The sequence below is a fragment of the Anomaloglossus baeobatrachus genome, chromosome 9, assembly GCF_048569485.1.
Source record: "Anomaloglossus baeobatrachus isolate aAnoBae1 chromosome 9, aAnoBae1.hap1, whole genome shotgun sequence".
Classification (NCBI taxonomy): domain Eukaryota; kingdom Metazoa; phylum Chordata; class Amphibia; order Anura; family Aromobatidae; genus Anomaloglossus; species Anomaloglossus baeobatrachus.
Genome location: NC_134361.1, coordinates 119,636,339 through 119,662,522, shown reverse-complemented (window position 1 = coordinate 119,662,522; position 26,184 = coordinate 119,636,339). Strand labels below are relative to the sequence as shown.

The 26,184-nt window shown below is 47.6% G+C and overlaps 1 protein-coding gene across 1 annotated transcript in view; it reads right to left on the bottom strand.

The window, feature by feature from the left end:
* Nucleotides 1-26,184, bottom strand: part of MED12 (mediator complex subunit 12) — a 166,217-nt gene that overhangs the window by 51,595 nt on the left and 88,438 nt on the right. The window contains exon 24 of the mRNA XM_075323968.1: nucleotides 86-187. Coding sequence (XP_075180083.1) covers nucleotides 86-187 — 102 coding nt within the window. The remainder of the gene's footprint in view (nucleotides 1-85; nucleotides 188-26,184) is intronic.

Below are 26,184 nucleotides of genomic sequence, written 5' to 3'. Positions count from 1 at the left end.
AAAAAGAAAAAAACCCCATGATGAAAACCAAAATGATTTATTTTTACCTCTCAATACTAATTCACCATATAAACTGTACACTTACTGCTGTCTGGTTCATAGGGGTTCAGCTGAGGCGTCCTAAACAGATGAAGCAGAATCCGGCACGTGAGCCGCGCTCCAGACTCCGAGTCCTGCTCACTACAAGCTGTAACGAAACCAGCTCAGATGTTACATTAGCAAACAGAACGGGCGGCAGATGAAGAGCAGAGAAAACATTTATACCCAGCATGTTCATGAAATAAACTGAGGGCCGGAGTATCGTATCATCCTTACCAAGCACAAACAATGGGAAAGTAATTAAGGCCGTGTGTATTGGTAGACACAACACCTTTCATCAGATGCTCAATCTGCCACTCTTTACACTTCCCACTCAATGCACACAATTGCAGAGCGCTTGTTGAAGTGCGCTCAGGAAAGCCTTCGCAAAACCGAACCAGGCAATCTCTCTGTAATGATTTTGCAACTCGTCAAACACACTAAAGAGAACAAATTGCATCAAAGGAAAACCTGACGCCTGTCCAAAAGGAGCAGGAGGAAAGAACAAGCGGGACGTTCCTACACACACCATTTTAATCCCGAAAACAAGGACTGCATATAGCATCACTAAATAAAAGGAGCTTTAGCTATGTGGAAGTCTTGGGAGAGTTTTACTTCCTGAGGGCAGGCTTTTATCTGGTTTCCATCCAAACTCAAAAAGGTTTTACAATGAAAGGACCTTTATGTGTATGCATTGCTTAAAGAGGACCTTTATGTGTATGCATTGCTTAAAGAGGACCTTTATGTGTATGCATTGCTTAAAGAGGACCTTTATGTGTATGCATTGCTTAAAGAGGACCTTTATGTGTATGCATTGCTTAAAGAGGACCTTTATGTGTATGCATTGATTAAAGAGGACCTTTATGTGTATGCATTGCTTAAAGAGGACCTTTATGTGTATGTATTGCTTAAAGAGGACCTTTATGTGTATGCATTGCTTAAAGAGGACCTTTATGTGTATGCATTGATTAAAGAGGATCTTTCAACAAATGTTTACATGTTTAATCGTGCAATAGTAGCCAGTTTAAGGGCTGAAGAGCTTAAAAAATTGAAAACTACAATTTATTAGTTTTCCTCTCCATTGCGGCAATATTGGTTTCCGAAGTTTATGGGACCAAATACACTAACCAAGGGGGCATTAAAGATTCTCCTCTGGGAGAGTTTACTTTTCCCCTGTACGATGTTGCCCAATCATAAGTCCTTCTCTCCTCTCCTATATACTGCTCTCATGCACTTTTCCAAATTATAAACCATCCAGATCCATCCACTCCCACCATGCAACGTAATAGACATTCTCATAAATCTCTTAAACACATGCTCACTCTCTCTATTCTCCTTCTCCTTTTAGTAGGAGATACTGCACCTAATCCAGGACCTTCTTATAATAGTAAGCTCAATTCCTTCCCTGGCATACTCAGAAACCCCCTAAATCTCATTCATATTCGTTGCATACCTTCTGTCTCTTTTAACTGTGCCCTTTGGAACTCACGCTCAGTATGTAACAAACTCTCCTTCATCCATGACTTCTTCCTTTCCAATTCCCTCAACCTCCTGGCTCTTACTTAGACCTGGATTCAGCAGTCAGACACCACCACTGCTGCTCTCTCATATGGTGGCCTACAATTTTCACACACCCCTAGACTTGACAACAGATCAGGTGGAGGTGTTGGTCTGATGCTTTCCCCAAACTGCACTTTTCAGGTCATGCCTCCTGTTCCCTCACTTATCTTCCCTTCTTTTGAGGTTCACACTGTCAGGCTTTAAAGACCCTTCTCCCTGCAAGTAGCAGTTGTGTATCGCCCTCCAGGCCCAACCAGTCAGTTCTTGGATCATTTCGCCACCTGGCTCCCACATTTCCTAGCCTGTGACCTCCCCACTCTTGTCATGGGGGACTTTAATATTCCTATTGATGATCCCCCCTCCCCAGCTGCCACTCATCTTTTATCTCTAACCTCCTCTCTTGGCCTTTCACAACTAACTAACTCTCCTATACATGAAGGTGGGAATACGCTGGACCTGGTCTTCTCCTGTCTCTGCTCAGTGCATGATTTCACTAACTCCCCTCTCCCGATCTCTCTGACCAAAACCTTGTTTCATTCTTAGTCAAGAGCTGTCAACCCACTCAGGACACCCCCCCTTACCTCCCATATAGGAATATACATGCCATTAATACCCAGAAATTTCTGAAGAAGTTGCAGTCATCACTGGCCCCAATATCCTTCCTCTCATGTCCTGACTCTGCTGTAAAACATTACAATGAAACCCCACAGAACGCCCTAGATGAAGCTGCACCTGCTACACGCAGAGCAACTCGGCGCAAACGGCAGCAGCCCTGGCACATGTTGCAAACACGCTTTCTCCAGCGGTGTTCTAGGTGCGCTGAACGTCTGTGGAGAAAATTCAATCTTGCCAAAGATTTCATCCACTATAAGTTTATGCTCAAAACATACAATGGTGCCCTTCACCTCTCCAAACAAGCATATTTTAACACCCTCATCACCTCTCTAGCCAGCAATCCTAAATGACTCTGATACTTTCCATTCCCTCCTCGGACCAAGAGTTTTGGCCCCAACCACCAACCTCCATACAGATGACCTGGCCAATTATTTTAAAGAAAAAAATTGACCATATATGCCAGGAAATTTCCTCCCAGCCTCATAACACCACACATTGTCTGCCCTCCTACACTTCATCTAGCTCACTTTCACTCTTTGATCCGGTCACAGAAGAAGTCATCAAGCTCCTCTGATCTTCTCGCCCTGCTACCTGCACCAGTGACCCTATTCCCTCACATCTCCTTAAATTTGTCACCCCAGCTGTCACCACTCACCTAAATAAAATATTCAATCTCTCTCTCGCCTCTGGTGTCTTTCCCTCCTCCTTCAAACATGCCAGCATACACATATTACTTAAACCATCCCTGGACCAAAATTGTGCCGCTAACTACAGATCAGTCTATAATCTCCCCTTCATCTCCAAACTCCTGGAACACCTGGTTCACTCCCGTCTAATTCGCTATCTGTCAGATAACTCTCTCCTCGACCCTCTACAATCCGGTTTCCGCTCCTTACATTCTACTGAAACTGCCCTTACTAAAGTCTCTAATGATCTACTTACAGCTAAATCTAATGGTCACTACACTCCCTACTGATCCTCCTGGATCTCTCTGCTGCATTCGATACTGTGGATCACCAGCTCCTCCTCACTATGCTCCGCTCTATCGGGCTGAAGGACACCATGCTTTCCTGGTTCTCCTCTTACCTCTCTGACCGCTCATTCACTGTATCCTTTGCTGGATCCTCTTCCTCTCCTCTTCCCCTTACGATCGGGGTTCCTCAGGGTTCAGTCCTAGGCCCCCTCCTGTTCTCTCTATACACAGCCCCTACTGGACAAACCATCAGCAGATTTGGTTTCCAGTACCATCTCTATGCTGATGACACCCAACTGTACACATCTATTGCTGACATCACCCCTGCACTAATGCAAAATACTACCGATTGTCTGTCCGCTGTCTCCAACATCATGTCCTCCCTCTATCTAAAACTGAACCTGTCAAAAACTGAACTTCCGTTTCCTCCCTCTCCTAATCTTCCGAAACCCAATATTACTATTTCTGTGTGTGGCTCTACCATTACGCCCCAGCAGCACGCCTGCTATCTTGGGGTTATATTTGACTCCGATCTCTCCTTCACTCCCCACATTCGTTCACTTGCTCGTTCTTGTCAATTCCACCTCAAAAACATCTCTAGAATTCGACCTTTTCTTACCGTTGACTCTGTCCGTATACAGCAAAAAGTACCTAAAACCTAACCTTTAATAAGTCTCTTAAAAAAGAGGTTCACTTTACCTCTGTTAAAACCAATATCTGTCACAAAGACTGTCGTGCTATGGTACCCACTTCTTCTAATAAGTGATCAATGCACTCTGTTACAGAATATATATATAAAACTGACCACCAGGCCACAAAACTGGTTGCCTGGATGATGCGTGCTGTCACTGTGAACCCATGAAAGGTTTCATAACAGGAACCTGTATCTCCTCATTCTAACTCCCCTGATGATTATGGGACATATGAAACGCGTCGGGAGAAGGAGAATTTGGGAAAGACAGTGACCCCAATCTAAAGGGATCCCAGATCCAGAGTGAAAGGGACTGTGAAGATGCCTATAATGATGGGAAACTGTGGAAACTGAATGCACCAGAACCGGTGACATTGTTCCAATCTTTCTATATGCACAATGCTCCGATGAAGGTTGGGTATTTGTGAGCATTGTCACATTTGTTCTGAACCACTGGTGCTTGTTGGTCAGAAATGTTATATGTGACATTCAATCAACTGGTCACTTATTAATTTGCATTAGTCCCGCACAACTGTCTGAAAGGACTACTGCATAATTGTATAGACAAACTCATCAGTGGGGACATTTACCTAATTTTTCCCCGGTGTGTTGTCAATTTATGATTCTGTACAGAGTTTTTTGGCCTGGTGGTCAGTTTTATATATATTCCGTAACAGAGTCGATTGATGCCTTATTAGAAGAAGTGGGTACCATAGCACGACAGTATTTGTGACAGATATTTGTTTTAACAGAGGTAAAGTGAACCTCTTTTTTTAAGAGACTTATTAAAGGTTATGTTTTAGGTATTTTTTTGCTGTATACGGTCTTGATAATCCATAAATACCATACCAGTGGCTATATTGATACCGTTGACTCTGCAAAAACTCTTAAGGGGGCTTTACACACTACGATATCGTTAATGTTTTATCATCGGGGTCACGTTAGTGACGCACATCCGGCGTCATTAACGGTATCGCAGCGTGTAACACTTACCAGCGACCTTAAGCGACCTCAAAAATGGTGAAAATCGTTCACCATGGAGAGGTCGTCCCAAAACTAAAAATCGGTAATAGTTGATTATCGATGTGGTTCGTCGCTCCTGCGGCAGCACACATCGCTGTGTGTGACACCGCAGGAGCGAGGAACGTCTCCTTACCTGCCGCCGGCCGCAATGCGGAAGAAAGGAGGTGGGTGGGACGTTACGTCATCTCCGCCCCTCCGCTTTGATTGGCCGGCCGCTTAGTGACGTCACTGTGATGCCGAACGTCCCTCCCCCTTGAGGGAGGGATTATTCGGCAGTCACAGCGACGACGCCGACCAGGTAAGTGCGTGTGACGCTGCCGCAGCGATAATTTTCACTGCGGCAGCGATCACACGAAATCGCATGCACGACGGGGGCGGGTGCAATTGCTAGCGATATTGTAGCGTGTAAAGCCCGCTTTACTGTCGCTCTCATTCATTCTTGCCTGGATTATTGTAATTCTTTATTAATTGGTCTCCCTGTTACTAAACTCTCCCCTCTCCAATCCATTCTGAATGCCGCAGCCAGGATCATTTTCCTCTGCAACTGCTTCACTGATGGCTCTGCTCTGTGCCAGTCATTGCACTGGTTGCCTATCCGCTACAGAATCCAACATACACTTATCACTCTCACTCACAAAGCTCTCCACGGTTCTGCACCACTCTACATCTCCTCCCTCATCTCTGTCTATCACCCCACCCGTGCCCTCCGCTCTGCTAATGACCTAAAGCTGGTGTCACACTAAACGACAGCGACAACGACGTCGCTGTTACGTCACCATTTTCGGTGACGTAACAGCGACCTTGTAAGTCGCTGTTATGATCGCTGCTTAGCTGTCAAACACAGCAGAAGCAGCGATCATAAGGTCGCTGTGCTACATGTTCAGAGAGCAGGGAGCCGCGCTTAGCGCTGGCTCCTTGCTCTCCTGCAGCACACATCGGGTTAATTAACCCGATGTGTGCTGCAGCTACATGTCACAGTTCAGAGAGCAGGGAGCCGCGCTTAGCGCTGGCTCCTTGCTCTCCTGCAGCACACATCGGGTTAATTAACCCGATGTGTGCTGCAGCTACATGTCACAGTTCAGAGAGCAGGGAGCCGCGCACACTGCTTAGCGCTGGCTCCTTGCTCTCCTTGCTACAGTATGCATCGGGTTAATTACCCGATGCATACTGCAGCCACATGTCACAGTGCAGGAGCCGGCACTGGCAGCAAGAGCGGAGGCTGGTAACCAGCGTAAACATCGGGTAACCAGGGAAAGGTCTTCCCTTGGTTACCCGATGTTTACGCTGGTTACAGCTTACCGCAGCTGCCAGTGCCGGCTCCTGATCGCTTCATTTCGTCGCTCTCTCGCTGTCACACACAGCGATGTGTGTGTCACAGCGGGAGAGTGACGACCAAAAAATGAAGCTGGACATTCAGCAACGACCGGCGACCTCACAGCAGGGGCCAGGTCGTTGCTGGATGTCACACACAGCGACAGCGACGGGACGTCGCTGCAACGTCACAGAAAATGGTGACGTAGCAGCGACGTCGTTGTCGTCGTCGTTATGTGTGACACCAGCTTAAGACTCAACAATTCGAACCTCCCACTTCCGTCTTCAAGATTTCTCACGAGCTGCGCCAATGCTCTGGAACACACTACCAAGAACAATCCGATTAATTCCTAACATCCACACCTTTAAGCGGGCCCTAAAAACGCATTTCTTTAGACTGGCCTATCACCTCACTGCCTTGATCTAATCTAGACCCTTTCTGCTCTTCATAACATAAAATGTACTTCCAATTGTTGTCCCCTGTACCTGTATAAATTCTGGCCAATGACAGGTTCATGCAGCTGGTTTTGAATCCCCTATTAAATCGATGGCTGGATTATATATGACAAGCTTTTCTCCCCCCTCTCCCCCCCTCCCCCTTTTGTGCCCCCCTATTTCCTCATAGACTGTAAGCTTACGAGCAGGGTCCTCACTCCTCCTGGTATCTTAATTTTGTTATTTTGTATTGTCTCATATTGTCTGTACATGTCCCCTCTGAATTGTAAAGCGCTGCGGAATATGTTGGCGCTATAGAAATAAAACTTTTTTATTATTATTATTATTATAAGTAGGCAGCATGAAACAAGAAGAAGAAAAAAGCCAATGCCTCCAGAGAAGGGCAGAACTGCTGTTTTCACTATGACCTGGGGGGGGCTGATCTGTAACTATCACACAGAGGTCTCTTCTTACTGCACCGGTAGAGAAGAGCTGGAATACTCTTACATAGAACACTCTGGTTCTCTCCCCGCTATCAGAGAATAATGCACAGATAATTGGGATAGACCCAGAGTGATGTATTTAACAGACGCTGCTCAGATGATCACTGCTCCCTGCTGCACCCCTCTCACAGTCTTCTGCCTCTGTAATGTCATGATGTAATGGTATGACAACCCTGGCAGTGGAGAGCTGTAGCAGGGAGCAAGGATTGGGCAAGCAGCATTTGTCACATATCATGGATAGATCCAGAGTCCTGCAAGTGACAGAAACTGCTCGCACAATCATCATTGCGCCTCTCCCCAACCCCCTGCTCTGTCATGTCAGTCAATACATTATTAAAGGGAATCTGTCACCAGGTTTTTGCCCCCCATCTGAGAGCAGAATAATGCAGAGACAGAGACCCTGATTCCAGCGATGTGTCACTTATTGAGCGGTTTGCTGTCATTTTGATAAAATCAATGTTTTCTCTGATGCAGAACTAGCAGTTATACAGGGATCATGAATATACTGGACTACCTGCAGCACGCCAAGTCCTCTAATGATAATCTACTGCTGATTAATCACTGATTTTATCAAAACTACACTAAGCATCCTAGTAAGTGACACATCGCTGCAATCGGGATCTCTGCCCCTATGTTATGCTGCTCTCAGATTAGGTGGCAAAAACCTGGTGACAGATTCCCTTTAATGTAGAAAAAGAAAAAAAAAACAAAAAAGAAAAACAACAGTTGTAAGCAAATTTAAAGGGGTTCTCCACTATTATAAAAGGTAAACTTAATGGGCATATGGCGATGTAAGAAAATAAAACAAAAAAATCTATATCATGCCTGGAATAATCTATACCAAGAAAAAATATGTATTAAAAAGGGTGTTACACTACTTACTTCAATTAAGTTTATTTATTTATTTTTAAATATTCTAAACAAGATCTGTTTTCTGGACTACTAGAAACTGGTCATTGATCCAGAGAATCATTATTGGAATTGTGAAGAATTTTTCCCCTAAGATTAAGGAAACCGGCTTACACCAAATGGAGATTTTTTTTCACCTTTCTACGGACTAACATTGCAGAGCTACAAACTGAATTTTAAAATCTTAAACTACATAAGTGCCCCAATCATATCCCTGTATTCATTCCCTGGACCGTCAGAGGCTCCACTGATCAGAGTGTATTGGCATATTGCTAGTATATCACATTACACACTCGAGATATTTCCATTATTTAATGTTCAAAAACAGAGTAATAGGTTATTGAAATATTTAAAGTGAATCTGTCAGCAGGTTTTTTCTATTTAATCTGAAGACAGCAGGCAAGTGTTAACCCCTTCAGCCCCCAGCCTGTTTTCACCTTAAAGACCCGGCCATTTTTTGCAATTTTGACCAGTGTCACTTTGACAGGTTATAACTCTGGAACACTTCAACGGATCCTGGCGATTCTAACATTGTTTTTTCGTGACATATTGTACTTCATGTCAGTGGTAAATTTAGGCCGATATGTTTTGCGTTTATTTGTGAAAATTTCGGAAATTTGGCGAAAATTTTGAAAATTTTGCAATTTTCAAAATTTGAAATTTTATGCCCATAAATCTGAGAGATATGTCACACAAAATAGTTACTAAATAACATTTCCCACATGTCTACTTTACACCAGCGCAATTTTTGAAAAAAAAAAAAATTTCCGTTAGGAAGTTAGAAGGGTTCAAAGTTCATCACCAATTTCTCATTTTTCCAACAAAATTTACAAAAAAAATTTTTTAGGTACCACATCACATTTGGAGTGATTTGAGAAACCTAGGCGACAGAAAATACCCAAAAGTGACCCAATTCTAAAATCTGCACCCCTCACTCTGCTCAAAACCACATCCAAGAAGTTTATTAACCCTTTAGGAGCTTCACAGCAACCAAAGCAATGTAGACGAAAAAATGAAAATTTTACTTTTTTAACACAAAAATGTTACTTTAGCCATAAAAATTAGTATTTTCACAAGGGTATCAGGAAAAATGCATCATAAAATGTATCGTGCATTTTCTCCTGAGTACGCAGATACCCCATATGTGGTGGTAATCAAATGTTTGGGCACACAGCAGGACTCGGAAGGCAAGGAGCGCCATTTGAATTTTTGAGTGCAAAATTAGCTGCCCTCATTAGCGGACGCCATGTCGGGTTTGAAGACTCCCCGAGGTGCCTAAACAATGGAGCTCCCCCATAAGTGACCCCATTTTGGAAACTAGAGCCCTCAAATATTTTTTCTAGATGTTTGATGTGCACTTTGAACCCCTGGGGGCTTCACAGAAGTTTATAACGTTGAGCCGTGAAAAGAAAAAAAATTTTTTTTACCACAAAACTGTTGCTTCAACCAGGTAGCTTTTTTTATCACAAGGGTATCAGGAAAAAATGCACCATAAAATGTATTGTGCATTTTCTCCTGAGTACGCAGATACCCCATATGTGGTGGAAATCAAATGTTTGGGCGCACGGCAGGACTCGGAAGGCAAGGAGCGCCATTTCACAGCAAAATTGATTGGAATTATTAGCGGACGCCATGTTGCGTTTGGAGACCCCCCTGAAGTGCCTAAACAATGGAGCTCCCCCACAATTGACCCCATTTTGGAAACTAGACCCCTCATGGAATTTATCTAGCTGTTTAGTGAGCACTTTGAACCCCTGGAGGCTTCACAAACGTTTGTAATGTTCAGCCGTGAAAATATTTTATTCTTTTTTTTACCACAAAATTGTTTTTTCAAACAGGTAGCTTTTTTTTCCACAAGGGTATCAGGAAAAAATGCACCATAAAATGTATTGTGCAATTTCTCCTGAGTACGACGATATCTCATATGTGGTGGAAATCAATTGTTTGGGCGTACGGCGGGGCTCAGAAGAGAAGGAGCGCCATTTCACAGTAAAATTGATTGGAATTATTAGCAGACGCCATGTTTCATTTGGAGACCCCCTGAGGTGCCTAAACAATGGAGCTCCCCCACATGTGATCCCATTTTGGAAACTAGACCCCCCCCATACAAAAAAAATTAGTTTGGCGAAATAAAAAATACAGACATCAGTAAAAAAAAAAAAAATGCGCGCCTGCCACTAAGACCAGTGCCAAACGTGAGAGCAATGCACGAGTCTCGCATCGCATCATCCACTGCAGTCTGGAAGCGAGCAACTGCGCTGGATAATGCGATGCGAGAGGGCGGGGCGGCAGATGAGAAAGGGCGCAGCGGATGGAAGATGGGAAAGGGCGCAGCGGGTGGAGGAGCGGCAGAGGATGGGAAAAGGCGCAGCGGATGGAGGAGCGGCAGAGGATGGGAAAAGGCGCAGCGGATGGAGGAGCGGCAGAGGATGGGAAAAGGCGCAGCGGATGGAGGAGCGGCAGAGGATGGGAAAAGGCGCAGCGGATGGAGGAGCGGCAGATGAGAAAAGGCGCAGCGGATGGAGGAGCGCAGATGAGAAAAGGCGAAGCGGATGGAGGAGCGGCAGATGAGAAAAGGCGCAGCGGATGGAGGATGGGAAAGGGCGCAGCGGATGGAGGAGCGGCGGAGGATGGGGGGGTGGGAGGTGAGATTGGGGATAGCTACCTTACAGGATGGATCTAGGCAGCAGGATCACAGCAGACAGAAAAGGCAGCAGATGAAGGAGGGTGAAAAGGATGGGAGAGAGCAGGCAGCAGATCAGGGAGGGGGGCAGTCTGATGGGAGAGAGCGATGGCACATGGAGGGGGGGAAGGCAGCACATGGAGGGAGGGGGGAGGGGAGGCAGCACATGGAAGGAGGGGGGAGGGGAGGCAGCACATGGAGGGAGGGGGGAGAGGAGGCAGCACATGGAGGGAGGGGGGAGAGGAGGCGGCACATGGAGGGAGGGGGGAGAGGAGGCGGCACATGGAGGGAGGGGGGAGAGGAGGCAGCACATGGAGGGAGGGGGGAGAGGAGGCAGCACATGGAGGGAGGGGGGAGAGGAGGCAGCACATGGAGGGAGGGGGGAGAGGAGGCAGCACATGGAGGGAGGGGGGAGGCAGCACATGGAGGGGAGGCAGCACATGGAGGGGGGAGGGGAGGCAGCACATGGAGGGGGGGAGGAGGGGAGGCAGCACATGGAGGGGGGGAGGCAGCACATGGAGGGGGAGGGGAGGGGAGGCAGCACATGGAGGGGGGGGAGGGGAGGCAGCACATGGAGGGGGGGGAGGGGAGGCAGCACATGGAGGGGGGGGAGGGGAGGCAGCACATGGAGGGGGGGAGGGGAGGCAGCACATGGAGGGGGGGAGGGGAGGCAGCACATGGAGGGGGGGGGAGGGGAGGCAGCACATGGAGGGGGGGGAGGGGAGGCAGCACATGGAGGGGGGGGAGGGGAGGCAGCACATGGAAGGCGGCAGCCGATTAGGTGCAGTGGCAGCCGATGGAGGCGGCGGCCGTTCGGGTGCAGCGGCGGCTGAAAAAGGTGGGTGCGACTGAAAGGGGACGGTGGCGGCGGGGACAGCGGCGTGTAAAGCGGCGTGGCGGGCAGGGACAGTGGCGGGAATAGCGGCGTGGCGGGCAGGGACAGCGGTGGGAAAAGCGGCGTGGCGGGCAGGGACAGCGGCGGGAACAGCGGCGTGGCGGGCAGGGACAGCGGCGAGAACAGCGGCGTGGCGGGCAGGGACAGCGGCGGGAACAGCGGCGTGGCGGGCAGGGGCAGCGGCGGGAACAGCGGCGTGGCGGGCAGGGACAGCGGCGGGAACAGCGGCGTGGCGGGCAGGGACAGCGGCGGGAACAGCGGCGTGGCGGGCAGGGACAGCGGCGGGAACAGTGGCGTGGTGGGCAGGGACAGCGGCGGGAACAGCGGCGTGGCGGGCAGGGACAGCGGCGGGGAGCAGCGGTGGATCGTGGGGAGCAGCGGTGAATCGGCGGGCAGCAGCGGTGGATCGGCGGGCAGCAGCGGTGGATCGGCGGGGAGCAGCGGTGGATCGGCGGGGAGCAGCGGTGGATCGGCGGGCAGCAGCGGTGGATCGGCGGGCAGCAGCGGTGGATCGGGGGGGGGCTATAACTTACCGATGGGCACCTACAGCGACCGCTCTCATCAGCTTTCACGGACGGAGTGAAGCTGAGGGTAGCGGTCACCGGCACAAGATCCACAGTGATTGGGAGAGATCGGTCACAAGGCCGGTCTCTCCAATCAGAGCTGGGGGTGGGTGAAACAAAGTTCACCCAGCTCCAGCCAGTCATCAGTGCTACAGCAGCACTGATTATGGCTGGATTTCAATGTGTCAGCCATTTTCAATGGCTGACACATTACAGTGACTGTAATTGGCTGAGCGGCGTTTGTCAGCCAATCACAGCCTCTGTAGGTTCGGGGAGGAGACACCACCCCTCCTGAGGTCAGGCAGAGGTCCCCTCCTTTCCGAATCTACCGTTTAATTAAACAAATTTCACTCCCCGGGGCTCCGGGACCGCGATTTCGCCATGACGTACTGAGTACGTCATGGGCCGTTTAGCACCATGTCACCATGACGTACTCAGTACGTCAAAGGTCGTTAAGGGGTTAACACAAAGAATTCAGGGATGCCTGTCTTCTCAAGGCCCGATCTGTTGTTAATTTTTTATGTTTGTTAAAGCAGCAGGACTTCTCATTGCTCAGACTACAGTGTCAAGCTTCACAGTAGTCCAGCATATCCTCTCCTCTGACTCCTCACTGTTCACCTTAACATTAGAAGTCCCAGAGAGGGGTCATTTGACATTTCTACCATTGGAACCCTATGGAGCTCTAAATTCCTGGGACTTCTAGTGTTAAATCTCTACTAAGAACCTGGTGGTGGTGGGGGGGGGCTCTCTTGGCTCTGCTAGATGGCGAAATCTAAAAATTCTGATTGTGTCAGAACAGATGCACCCAGTAATCTGATACATCGTTGAACATAAATGCGGTAAGTTTAACCCCTTCAGCCCCCGGGCACTTTCCGTTTTTGCGTTTTTGTTTTTTGCTCCCCTTCTTCCGAGAGGCGTAACTTTTTTATTTTTCCATCAATCTTTCCATATGAGGGCTTGTTTTTTGCGGGACGAGTTGTACTTTTAAATGAAACCATAAGTTTTACCATATAGTGTACTGGAAAACGGCAAAAAAATTCCAAGTGCGGAAAAATTGCAAAAAAAGTGGGATTGTACAATAGTTTTTGGGATATTTTATTCACCGTGTTCACTATATGGTAAAACTGATGTGTGGGTATGATGCCTCAGGTCGGTGCGAGTTTATAGACACCAAACATGTATAGGTTTACTTGTATCTAAGGGGTTAAAAAAAATTCACAAGCTTGCGCCATTTTCCAAAACCCGTAGCGTTCTCATTTTTCAGGATCTGAGACTCAGTGATGGCTTATTTTTTGCGTCTTGACCTGACGTTCTTAACGGTACCATTTTTGCGCAGATGCTACGTTTTGATCGCCTGTTATTGCATTTTGCGCAAAATTTGCGGCGACCAAAAAACGTAATTTTGGCGTTTGGAATTTTTTGCCGCTACGCCGTTTACTGATCAGATTCATTGATTTTATATTTTGATAGATCGGGCATTTCTGAACGCGGCGATACCAAATATGTGTGTATTTTTTATTTTTTTAACCCTTTAATTTTCAATGGGGTGAAAGGGGGGTGATTTGAACTTTTAGGTTTTTTTAATTTTTTAAAACTTTTTTTTTTACTTTTTTTTTTTATTTTACTAGTCCCCCTAGGGGGCTATTGCGATCAGCAATCCCATCGCTTTGCACAATCTGCAGATCTCAGCTACAGAGCTGAGAACTGCAGATTTGCTGCTTCACTTTCAATGCCGGCTGTATTCCGGCATTGAGAGGAAGTGACTCATGTTAGCCACAGGCGTCATCACATGACCCTGTGCTACCATGGCAACCGCCGAAAGTCACGTGATCATGTCACGTGACTTCCGGCGGGGGCGGGGTAAGTCACTGTCATGGCGGCGCCCATATACATATCGCTGCCAAGACTTTGGCAGCGAAATGTAAGGGGTTAATGGCCGCGGGTGGAAGCGATTCCACCCGCGGCTAGCAGGCACACATATCAGCTGTTGATAACAGCTGATATGTGCGCCGATCGCCGCCGCCGACCGGCGGCAGGGGGCGGGGCTTACCGGAACACGATCCATGACGTATCTAGTACGTCATGGGTCGTTAAGGGGTTAAGGATATACTACTAGAGTCCTGTAAAAAACTTATACCCTCTGGTAATAAAATGTCCAGAAATAAAAAGAAACCACTATGGATAAATAAGACTGTACAAAGTATAATAAAACAAAAACAAAGAGCGTTTAAAATCTTAAAGGCTGAGAATACAGAAACAGCATTTCAGAAGTATGATATTAATAGGAAATGTAAAAAAGAAATCAAGCAAGCAAATTTAGCTACTGAAACAAAAATCGCCAAGGACATTAAAATAAATCCCAAAATCTTTTAAAAATACATTAATGCCAAAAGGAAAACAAAGTATAGTATCGGCCCCTTAAAATATAATAACAAGTTAGCTATAGAGGACAAACAAAAGACTGAGATATTAAACAGGCACTTCTCATCTATGTTCACCAAGGAGCTGACTGTTCTAGGGATCATTCAACAAGTGAAAAATCAAAGTTCACCACCCGATATAATTAATTTAACACAAGAAGAAGTACGCCTGTGTCTGAGTAAATTAAATATTGACAAATCCCGTGGGCCAGATGGCATTCATCCATGAATATTGAGGGAATTGATCTCCGTAATCGACAGACCGCTGTATCTTATCTTCTTAGACCCGCTTGTAACAGGGTTGGTGCCTCAGGATTGGAGGATTGCTGATGTGGTACCGATATTTAAGAAAGGTAAGAGGGTAGATCCAGGCAACTACCGTCCAGTAAGCCTGACATCAGTAGTATGCAAAGTTTTTGAGGGCATTTTAAGGGATGACATGCAAAAATATATTGCAGAAAATAATATAATAACTGATAAACAGCATGGATTTATGAAAGATAAGTCGTGTCTAACCAACCTGTTGGGTGGGGTTCTACGAGATCTACGAGAGGGTAAGTGCAAACCTGGATATTGGTAATGCAGCTGATGTGATTTATTTGGACTTTGCAAATGCATTTGATACTGTACCACATAATAGCCTTATACTAAAGCTCCAGAAGCAAGGACTAGGAGAAACTATATGCAACTGGGTAAGGAATTGGCTAAAAGATAGGAAACAAAGAGTAGTCATAAATGGTACATTCTCTAAAGGGGCTATAGTCAGCAGTGGGGTGCCGCAGGGATCTGTGCTAGGACCTATTCTTTTAAATCTCTTTATCTCTCCCTTGTGGATGGGATTGATAGTAAAGTGTCAGTCTTTGCTGATGACACCAAACTATGTAGGATATTAAAAACTGACCTTGATAGTACAATATTACAAAAAGATCTGGATAAGATGTCAGAATGGGTAGATACTTGGCAAATGAGATTTAATGTTGAAAAATGTAAAGTAATGCACCTAGGACGGAGTAATCCTATAACTGAGTATACATTAAATGGAAGTAAACTCTGGACTACAGAACAGGAGAAGGACTTGGGTATTCTCATTACAAATAAGCTGAGCAGCAGCACTCAATGTCAGGCAGCAGCTGCTAAAGCAAACAAGATTCTAGGGTGTATAAAAAGAGAGATTAGATCCCAACGTATTGTTACCACTCTATAAATCACTTGTAAGGCCACATCTAGAATATGGGATCCAGTTTTGGGCTCCACATTTTAAAAAGGACATTCAGAAGTTAGAGTCAGTTCAAAGGCGGCTAACTAGACTACTACAAGGGATGGAAGGCCTCCCATATGAGAGGTTGAAAAAGTTAGATTTGTTTAGCTTAGAAAAAAGACGTCTCAGAGAAGATCTCATTTATATGTATAAACACATGTGTGGTCAATATAAAGGACTGGCACATGACTTATTTCTTCCAAAGACAATACTAAGGACCAGGGGGCACTCACTGCGAGTGGAAGAAAAGCGATTCCGACAGCTAAATAGGAAAGGGTTCTTTACAGTTAGAGCAGTCAGACTGTGGAATACACTACCACAAGAGGTAGTAATGATAGAAACTATAAAAGCTTTTAAAAAAGGGTTGGATGATTTCCTCAGTACACAAAACATTGTTGGTTATAAATGACTTAGTGACCAAATGTAGAACTGGTGGAGGAAGGTTGAACTAGATGGACCTAGGCCTTTTTTCAACCTAAGTAACTATGGATTCAGGATCTCTTTGCCTACATCATGCTGCTCTCAGATGGGATAGCAAAAACCTGCTGACAGATTCCCTTCAAAAAGGCAGCATTATAGAGGATATGCATATAAAACTAAATTGAGACATTGTTGGACAATTGGTTACCAGGTACTCATTCCTCTAATATAGACAATGGGTAGATTAGAGGGTTCGTGTTGTACTCTGTACAAAACATTTCCTTCCTGGTGCCTATAGACAACTACTGGAAGAAGTAGCTCAATATTACTCTGCATGCTCTTTTCATTCATGGTATAAGGTGATGCATGTTTTATTGCATTGTTTAAATTTTTGTTACAGGGTTATAAAGCTAAATTTTATAATTCTTTAAGGCCGGGTTCCCATGATTGGGATTAGCAGCGTAAATACACAGTGTCCAAAACGCTGCATTGTATAGTAGAAGCACAGTGGATGGGATTAATAGAAAGCTCCTGCTGCTTACTGTGCTTGTTTATCCCGCAGCGTAAACTGACCTGTGGTGCAGCTTTTTGAGCTGCAGGGTGTCAAACTATGCTTGAGGAGACGCGAGTGTTCTCCGCAGGGAGAACAGAGAGAAAGTCCGCAGCTGCCTGAACCCCGATCATGGGCTTGGGCCGCTGAGAATACTTGAGTCTCTGCAGGAGAAGACACGCGGCGTCCAGAACACAGTGTATGTGGAGCGTGGGAATATACCCTAATAAAAACATGCAAGTTAAATAATAAAAACTCCTTCCCGCCTTATACAATGAGTAGCTTTAAAAAACGGATTTTTGTGTACTCACCGTAAAATCGTTTTCTCTTAGCCATCATTGGGGGACACAGGACCATGGGTGTTATGCTGCTTATCCATAGGAGGACACTAAGTAGATGCAAAGATGTTAGCTCCTCCCCTGCAGTATACACCCCCTGGCCCAGCCACGCTACTTCAGTTTTAGTACACAAGCAGTAGGAGAACAAGTAACAAAAAACGTGAGTGAATACTCATAACAAAATAGTACTGAGACAGAAAAAAGCTAAGGCCCAACAGGGCAAAAGTGAGGGTGCTGTGTCCCTCAATGATGGCTAAGAGAAAACGATTTTACGGTGAGTACACAAAAATCCGTTTTTCTCTGACGCCTCATTGGGGGACACAGGACCATGGGACGTCCTAAAGCAGTCCATGAGTGGGTAAACAATAAACAACGCAACCCAAGGACTAGGAACCAGTCCCAGATAGCCAGGAGCGCCTACTACTCCACTATCGTTTTCAGAATTTTCCTACCTAGGTTCGCCTCAGCCGAAGCCTGGGTATGGACTCAGTAATGCTTTGAAACAGTATGTAGGCAAGACCAGGTCGCAGCCTTACACCTCTGTTCCACTGAAGCCTGATGCCTAATGGCCCAAGAGGCGCCAACTGCTCGCGTGGAATGAGTCCGCAGCCCACTAGGAATGGGCTTGAGTTGCAAGCGGTAGACCTCCTGGATCACAGAGCGAATCCAGCGAGCCAGCGTTGCCTATGAAGCTGCCTGTCCTTTCATAGGCCTTTCAGGAATGACGAACAAGGAGTCTATGTTCCTAAAGAGGCTGTCCTAGGTACATAATATCTGAGAGCCCTCACAAGGTCTAGCGAATATAGGACCCTTTCCACCCCATGGACTGGGTGTGGAGAAAAGGAAGGCAGAACAATGTCCTCGTTCATATGAAACGGGGAAGTAACCTTCGGAAAAAATCCGGAAGGGGGCGTAGAACCACCTTGTCCTGATGAAAGATCAGAAAGGGTTTGCGGCAAGAGAGTGCTGCCAGTTCCGAAATTTGTCTGATGGACGTAATCGCCACTAAGAATGTTACCTTCCAGGAGAGAAGAGCAAGAGAAGATTCCTTAAGAGGTTCAAAAGGGGACCTCTGAATACCGTCCAAAACGAGATTGAGGTCCCACGGGTCCAGCGACCGTTTATACAGGGAAACTAGATGGGAAACATCCTTGAGGACAGTCTTTACTTGCGGATTGCAAGCTAGGCGGTATTGATAGAATATCAAGAGAGATGAAACCTGCCCCTTAAGGCAGCTGAGGGTCAACCCCTTTTGCAACCTGACTGCAAAGAAAAAAAAAAAAAAAATCAAGAATTCTGGGGATCGCCAGAGGCATAGGTTGGACATTAGATTCCCTGCACTGGGAAAGGAAAGTTTTTCCCGTACGGTGGTAAAAACGGGATGAAGGCCGGCTTTCGGGCACTGTACATGATGGAGATGACCGCAGGAGAGGATCTCGCTCTTGTTAAAGTCCAGGTCTCAATGGCCAGGCCGTCAGCTTCAGGGCTCTGGAGTTCTGATGGGAAATGGGCCCTTGGGTCAGCAGGTCTGGGATGCTTACGAGGCGCCATGAGCAATTGTACTAATTCAGCATACCCGGCGCACCTGGGCTAGTCCGGTGCTATTAGTATCACAGGGACCCCTTCTGCCTTGATCTTCCTGATTACTCGCGGCAGCAGGGGCAGAGGCGAAAAACATGTAAGGCAGACTGAAACGACTTCAGGAGACTAGAGTATCCGCGCCAATGGACTGTGGATCACGTGACCTGGCTAAGAACGCGAGTACCTTTGCGTTCAACCTTGAGGCCATTAGATCCACGTCTGGTGTACTCCAGTGAGTGCAGATGTGCGGGAACACTTCTGGGTGGAGAAACCAGTCTCCGGCAGCCAGTCCTTGGCGACTTAGAAGGTCCGCCGCCCAGTTCTCTACTCCCGGTATTTGTAACGCTGAAAAACACAGAACCCTGTCGATTCGGCCCAGGTAAGGATCCTGAGGACCTCGAGATAAGCTGTCTTGCTGCTGGTACCTCCCTGCCGATTGACCTATGCCACAGTGCCACAGCTGTTGCATTGTCCAATTGGACCCGAATCAAACGACCTGCTAGCAGAAGGGGGGAATGACCTGAGCGCGAGAAGATTGCGCTGATTTTCAGGATGATTTCTGGGAAGGGAAGACTCCTGGGGTGTCCAACGTCCCGAAGCAGTGTGGAGCCAGTACGCTGCTCCCCAGACTAAGAGGCTGACGTCCGTGGTCAGGAGTAGTCAGTCCACTTGGGGGAGAAAAACTCCTTCTCGATATGGAAGAGGACTGAAGCCACCAGCAAAGCGCATACCTGACTGAAGGTGTCAGGTGAAAAGTTCGTCCAAGGAAAGAGGGGCTCTTGTCCCAGGCAGCTAGAAGGGCAAGCTGCAGTGGGCGGTGGTGTGGCTAAGCGAGCAGCACTGCCTCTATAGCCGCCGCTATCCTACCTAGCACTCTCATACTGAATCGTATGGAGCAAGAGGAGTACGTAGAGGGCAGTGTGCCGCTTGTTGTAGAGCAGTCGCCTTGTTTTGAGGGGAAATATCAAGCCCCGAAGAGTGTCCAGGGACATGGCCAGGGAGGTGACGGATTTTGACGGGACCGGGGATGATTTGACTTGAGTCAGAAGCCGCCCTAAGCGGGATAGGGTGCCCACAGAGGTCAGCACGCTGATTGAGCCCTTGATGAGAAGGTCATCCAAGCAAGGTAGAACAGCCACTCTCCTGGCGTGAAGGGCACTCATGGCGGCCGCCATGACCTTAGTTAAGACCCTTGGTGCTGTGGCAGAGCCAAGGGTAGGGCCACAAATGAGAAAAAAAAAAAAAAGAAGTCCTGAACCGCGAAGCGGAGGACCTTTTGGTGAGCTGGAACGATGGGTATGTGCAGGTACGCGTCCCTGATAGCTAGGGAGGCAAGGAAATCTCCTTCGACCATAAAAGGTAATAATGGACCCTAGGAAGTCCATTCTGAATCTCCTTACGTGCACATGTTTTGCTCAGGTGTTAGAGGTCCAGGATGGGACGAACTGACCCGTCCTTTTTTGAGGACCACGAGAGGTTGTAATAGAAGGCCTTGAACCTCTCGCCGTCCGGAACAGGTACCATCACCCCCGTCGTTTGGAGGAAGTGTATTGCTGAGGAGAAGGCCTCGTGGTGTTTTGGAGCCTTTGGGGGGCGGGGGGGTTTTGAGAGAAAAGACTGACCAGGGAATCGGGTACAGAATTCAATGTGGTAACCAGAAGACACAAGGTATCACACCCATTTGTGGTCTGAGGCGGTGGCCCAGATGGAGGAGGACGTGACTCTTCGGTCTTTGTCTAGACTGCCAGGACGAGGTGGACTCGAGGAGGGCTGAGAAGGTTGGGCCCTGCGTGTCTAGTAAAAAAACATCCTGGGCTAGAGTTGGGGGAGGGAGGTACTCTTTTCCTCCCGTGGCGTCAGACAAAAAAAGAGCCTGTCCAGATGATCGGCAAACCATCGGTCTGGAAAGGAGTACTGTGAGAGGCTTCTTAGAGACAGAGTCCGTTCTCCATTATCGGAACCAGAAGGCCTTACGGATGGCTATGGTATTTGAGGCGGCAATAACTGCGCAGGTAGCAGCGCCGAGGGAGGCCTGCATGAGGTACTCTGCCGCCGCAGCAATGTGAACTGTTACATCTGTGAGGGTCTGAGGGAAACTGGTGGTCCTGGTGCCTGTGCGACCCACACGGAAGGGGAGAGGGACCCGCGGCCTCGAGGCAAAGCGATCGAGCTGCTCCACTTGTCTGTCTGCCGGGTCCTTGAAGGAGGATCCATCAAGTAAAAGACAGGAGTGGTTCTTCAGGCAGAAGCCGGGTGAGGGTCCACCGAGGCCGGATCAGCCCAGCCCTTAGAGACAGCTAAGCCAAAGGGGTACTGGGACTCCATGAGTTTACGAATACCGAAGCGGCGTTAAAATCCCTTTTTTTTTTTGATGTTTCTCCACCCTTTTAAAAGGAGACCGCACGGTCAGTAATAGTGGATGGGAGATCTTCCACATGCAGAGTTTTGGTTGATTGCTGCAATAAGTCCATCGCAGCTTGATCGCTCGGGGAGGTTGAAACCAAGGAATCATCCCAGTACAAACATCATTCCCCTTCCTCCGGCTCCTCAGAGACCGCGGAACATGTGGGAGAACCCCATCTGTGTACCCCAGAAGGAGAACCATGGGGGTCATGCCCTTTTTCTGATCTGCAACCGGTGAAGCAGAGGGCTGATTCTTATCAGAAGGACCCTCTATAGAGGTGTCATCAGGCTGCGTTCTGTCCAGGGGCCCCGAGGGGTGTGAGGACGATGTTGCATAGCCAGCACCAGGTTCTGGGAACTGTGCCCATTCCGGGGGACTGGGAGCCGTAGGCTCTGGGCTGGCAGCGGTTGCTGCGGTGGTGGCGGGGGGTGGGGGGGGTAAGCTACACGGGTACCGGACTCACAGAAGGAAGAGGTGCTATCATCCCCTAGTAGCTCAGCGCCTTATAGTTGTTGCTGTAGTTGTGCAGGGCATAAAACATGTGACTGCAGCCCCTGGCTGAAGAGGCACAAACTGATTGTAATGAGGGAGCAATGCTCTGCATAGCTAATATGCAAGTGAGGCTATAACTCACCCAGAACACTGATGGCCCTCCCCCCCCTCCTGTGTCACAGTTCCTGTGGGAAGGAGGAAGCCAGCTCTGAGAGACGCCCACAGGCTCTGATCACAGCAAAAGGGAGCAATGCTCTGCAGGGCTCCTGTGTGAGGGGGGCGTGGCTTATCGAGTGTTGGAGGGGACGGGGCTTAGCTCTGACAAGAAGGCATGAGAAACTATAATAAACAAAAAAACAAAATGGTGGGAAGGGACCCCCTTCCCCCTCCAGCCCTGCACAACAATGGTGGACAGAAAAACCTCTATAAGGCTGCTTTCACACATCTGGTTTGAGCCGTGCGGCTCAATCCGGCTGTGAAACCTATGCAACGGATGCGGTGAAAACACCGCATCCTTTGCATAAGTTTTTTACATGCGGCCCGTCTTGTTTTTGCCGCTTGCGGCATGCTACTGAGCATGCGCACTGGCAAAAACCGCATGCGGCGTCCGGATGCGGTTTTTGCCGCATCTGGCATCCATAGGGATGCATTAAGAAAAGCGCCACATCACCCGGATGTGGCGCGTTGCGTTTTTTTTTTGCCGCACAAAAAAACGTCCCAGGCAACGTTCCATCCGGCCGCCGCATCGGCTAAATCTGCCGCATGCGGCAAAAACCGGACTGAACGCAAGCCCATGCAGCACAATGCGGCATTAATGTAAGTCTATGCAGGAAAAACGCAACCGGCAGCAAAAAAAAACGGTTGCGTTTTTCCTGCAAAGTGCCGGATTGTGCCGCATAGCAAAAACCGGAGGTGTGAAAGCAGCCTAAGTCTACCACAGCTGCGGCTGCACTGAGTCCTGGGAGCTCTCCCCTCCCGCCTCCACAGGTGGAATGCTATGCAGGAGTCTGCAATCACAGCCCATGTGCATCCAGTCAGTGTGACCTTTTCTCCAATTTCCTGTCAGGGAGCCAGTGTGCAGATTCTGACGCCTGCTGGCAGAACTTGTATCAACTCAGACCCTGCCAGAGGGAGTGAGGAAGTTTTAATCTGCTCTGTGCTCTGGAAAAATCGGAATGATCTCACCTCAGCTCCTGTGGAGATGGCAGTCTGGTGACACTTGGTGCAGAACCTGTATCAACTCAGAGCCTGCATGAGGGATTGAGGAAGTTTTCATCTGCTCTGGGCCCTGGAAAATCAGTGCCATGAGACCTGTTGTCCAGTGAGTAACAGCCCAGGATCCAGCGTCGCAGGAGGGGTACGGGGATGCGATACTCCGCGTTCCCGCCTGTTTATGGTTTTGGGAAATCGGTCCCCGAAGGAACAGTCGCCCTCTAAAAACAAAAAATTCTTGCTGCAGTAGTCTGCAGAGATGTGCCTCCAATAGACACTAGGCTAAAACTGAAGTAGCCTGGCTGGGCCAGGGGGTGTATACTGCAGGGGAGGAGCTAACATCTTTGCATCTACTTAGTGTCCTCCTATGGATAAGCAGCATAACACCCATGGTCCTGTGTCTCCCAATGAGGTGTCAGAGAAAACAAATCAAACAGTGACACAGAATCGCACAGAGGGAACCTTCAAGCTCCTAAAAATACTATCTCCAAACATAAGGAGAACCTCCTCCACCTACTACAGATAGTGAGACCCATCCAGAGGCTGAACCCACCGTCCGGAAAGTTTCTGCACAATTACTGGTCACTATACATGCCACCAAGACATCCCTCAGTAGGAAAATTGAAGAGCGTCTCATTCATCAAGAGATAAAACAACTAGAGGATTGGAGAACTTAAAACAGGGTCTATCGGCTCAACCCATTTCCAAGTCTCTCAGAAAACTAAAATATGTTGATATAATGCAACAAAAGGCAATCTACAAATTGCAAGATGCAACACCCTATGTATGATTGGCTCACATTCACAGACCTTTAGTAAATGTCTACTCTAAGGGAATCTTCTTTTTCATCCTCCTTTTGTGGAAAAGGGTTACACACCTCGTTCCTGCCACACGGGCTCCTGTATGTCCCTTTCTAGCCAGACTACTCACCTCCAAAGACCTTGATGCAGTCACAAGTGCTGCTAGACTAATGGACCACTGACCTACAGTACAGACCAAAAGTTTGGACACACCTTCTCATCTCTAGAACAGCTGTTAAGAGGGGACTTTGTGCAGCAGGCCTTCATGGTAAAATAGCTGCTAGGAAACCACTGCTAAGGACAGGCAAGAAGCAGAAGAGACTTGTTTGGGCTAAAGAACACAAGGAATGGACATTAGACCAGTGGAAATCTGTGCTTTGGTCTGTTGAGTCCAAATTTGAGATCTTTGGATCCAACCACTGTGTGTTTGTAGAAAAGGTGAACGGATGGACTCTACATGCCTGGTTCCCACCGTGAATCATGGAGGAGGAGGTGTGACGGTGTGAGGGTGCTTTGCTGGTGACACTGTTGGCGATTTATTAAAAATTTAATGCATACAGAACCAGCATGCCTACCACAGCATCTTGCAGCGGCGTGCTATTCCATCCGGTTTGCGTTTAGTTGGACCATCATTTATTTTTCAACAGGACAATGACCCTAAACCCACCTCCAGGCTGTGTAAGGGCTATTTGACTAAGAAGGAGAGTGATGGGGTGCTACGCAAGATGACCTGGTCTCCACAGTCACCAGACCTGAACCCAATCGAGATGGTTTGGGGTGGGCTGGACTGCAGAGTGAAGGCAAAAGGGCCAACAAGTGCTAAGCATCTCTGGGAACTCCTTCAAGACTGTTGGAAAACCATTTCCGGTGACTACCTCTTGAAGCTCATCAAGAGAATGCCAAGAGTGTGCAAAGCAGTAATCAAAGCAAAAGGTGGATACTTTGAAGAACCTAGAATATAAGACATACTTTCAGTTGTTTCACACTTTAAGTATTTCATTCCACATGTTTTCATTCATAGTTTTGATGCCTTCAATGTGAATCTACAATTTTTAGAGTCTTGATAATAAAGAAAACTCTTTGAATGAGGTGTGTCCAAACTTTTGGTCTGTACTGTATAACACTGGTCCGCTCTGCATATTCCCTGATATTTAAGTGGAACTTCATAAGCAGAAAGCTACTTTAACTGACAAAAAGTGCAGAGAGGCATCTAATACTATAATGAGTATCCGGATCGTTTAACAATCATGGAGATCTCAAAATTTGTATTCTTCCCGTCATCATCATCATCCCGTGAAGCACAAGACTGGTTGCCAAGAACAACAGCGAGTCTTTCCTTGTACACGCGTTCAACTCACAATTTCCCCCTCACATTATTCCCATCTCATCATATCCCCTTATTGGTATTTTAAAAACTCATGGTCCCAAAGAACATACCGTATTTTTCGGATTATAAGACGCACCGGACCATAAGACGCACCCTGGTTTTAGAGGAGGAAAACAGGAAAATAAAATTTTAAGCAAAAAATGTGGTCATGACACACTGTTATGGGGCGAGGATCTACTACTGCTGACACTAATGTATGGGGGTAATGTCCCCAAATGCTCTAACTAAGGTACCCCATCCTGGTAATGATCCTCCTGCCTTGTATATGATCCCCATCCTTGTATATATGTCCACCATCTTGGTATGTGCCTCCATCCAGGTATATGCCCACATCCTGATATATGCCCCCATCATAGTATATGGCCCGCATCCTGATAAATACCCCTATTCTGTGGCACACAAAAAACTAAACGTTTATACTCACCTTTCCTCACTCCAGCAGCATCGCTCGTCTTCCTGTCTGTTCCAGCAGCAGCGCTGCTGACCTGTGTAGAGCCGTGCGCACAGAAATGACGTCATCGCTGTGTGCACCGCTCCTCACACACATCAGCTGGCCGGCAGACAGGAAGACATCACGATGCTGCAGGGAACAGTGGCCAGTGAGTTTACTATACTTATTCACTGCCCCCCGTGCTGATGATGATGCGCAGGGGCAGTGAATATAGCCACAAATGATCATTCCAGGCTATAGTTGCCAGGGATGATCACGCGGGCCAGCTGTTAATTATGCGAGCATCCCCGCCCATCATCCCGCCCACCTGTCAGCGCTGAGAGATGATGGGCGTCGGGATGCAGTGCATATGAAATGATGCTAATGAGCGGGCCCACGTGGTCACAATAGGTGCTGCTACACCCTGCTCGTGCCGCCGATGACCCGCTCCACCACAGCACCCTCATTTCCTGTAGCATACATTCGGACTATAAGACGCACCCCCAGATTTGGGGAAAAAAAGTGTGTCTTATAGTTCGAAAAATACGGTACTTCTGCTTTATACATACAACTACTGGAAGTCAAGGCTAACTCCTCTCCAATGTGGAGGCAAAGTGGAAGTGATTAATCCCTCAATGAATGTAGATCATCGT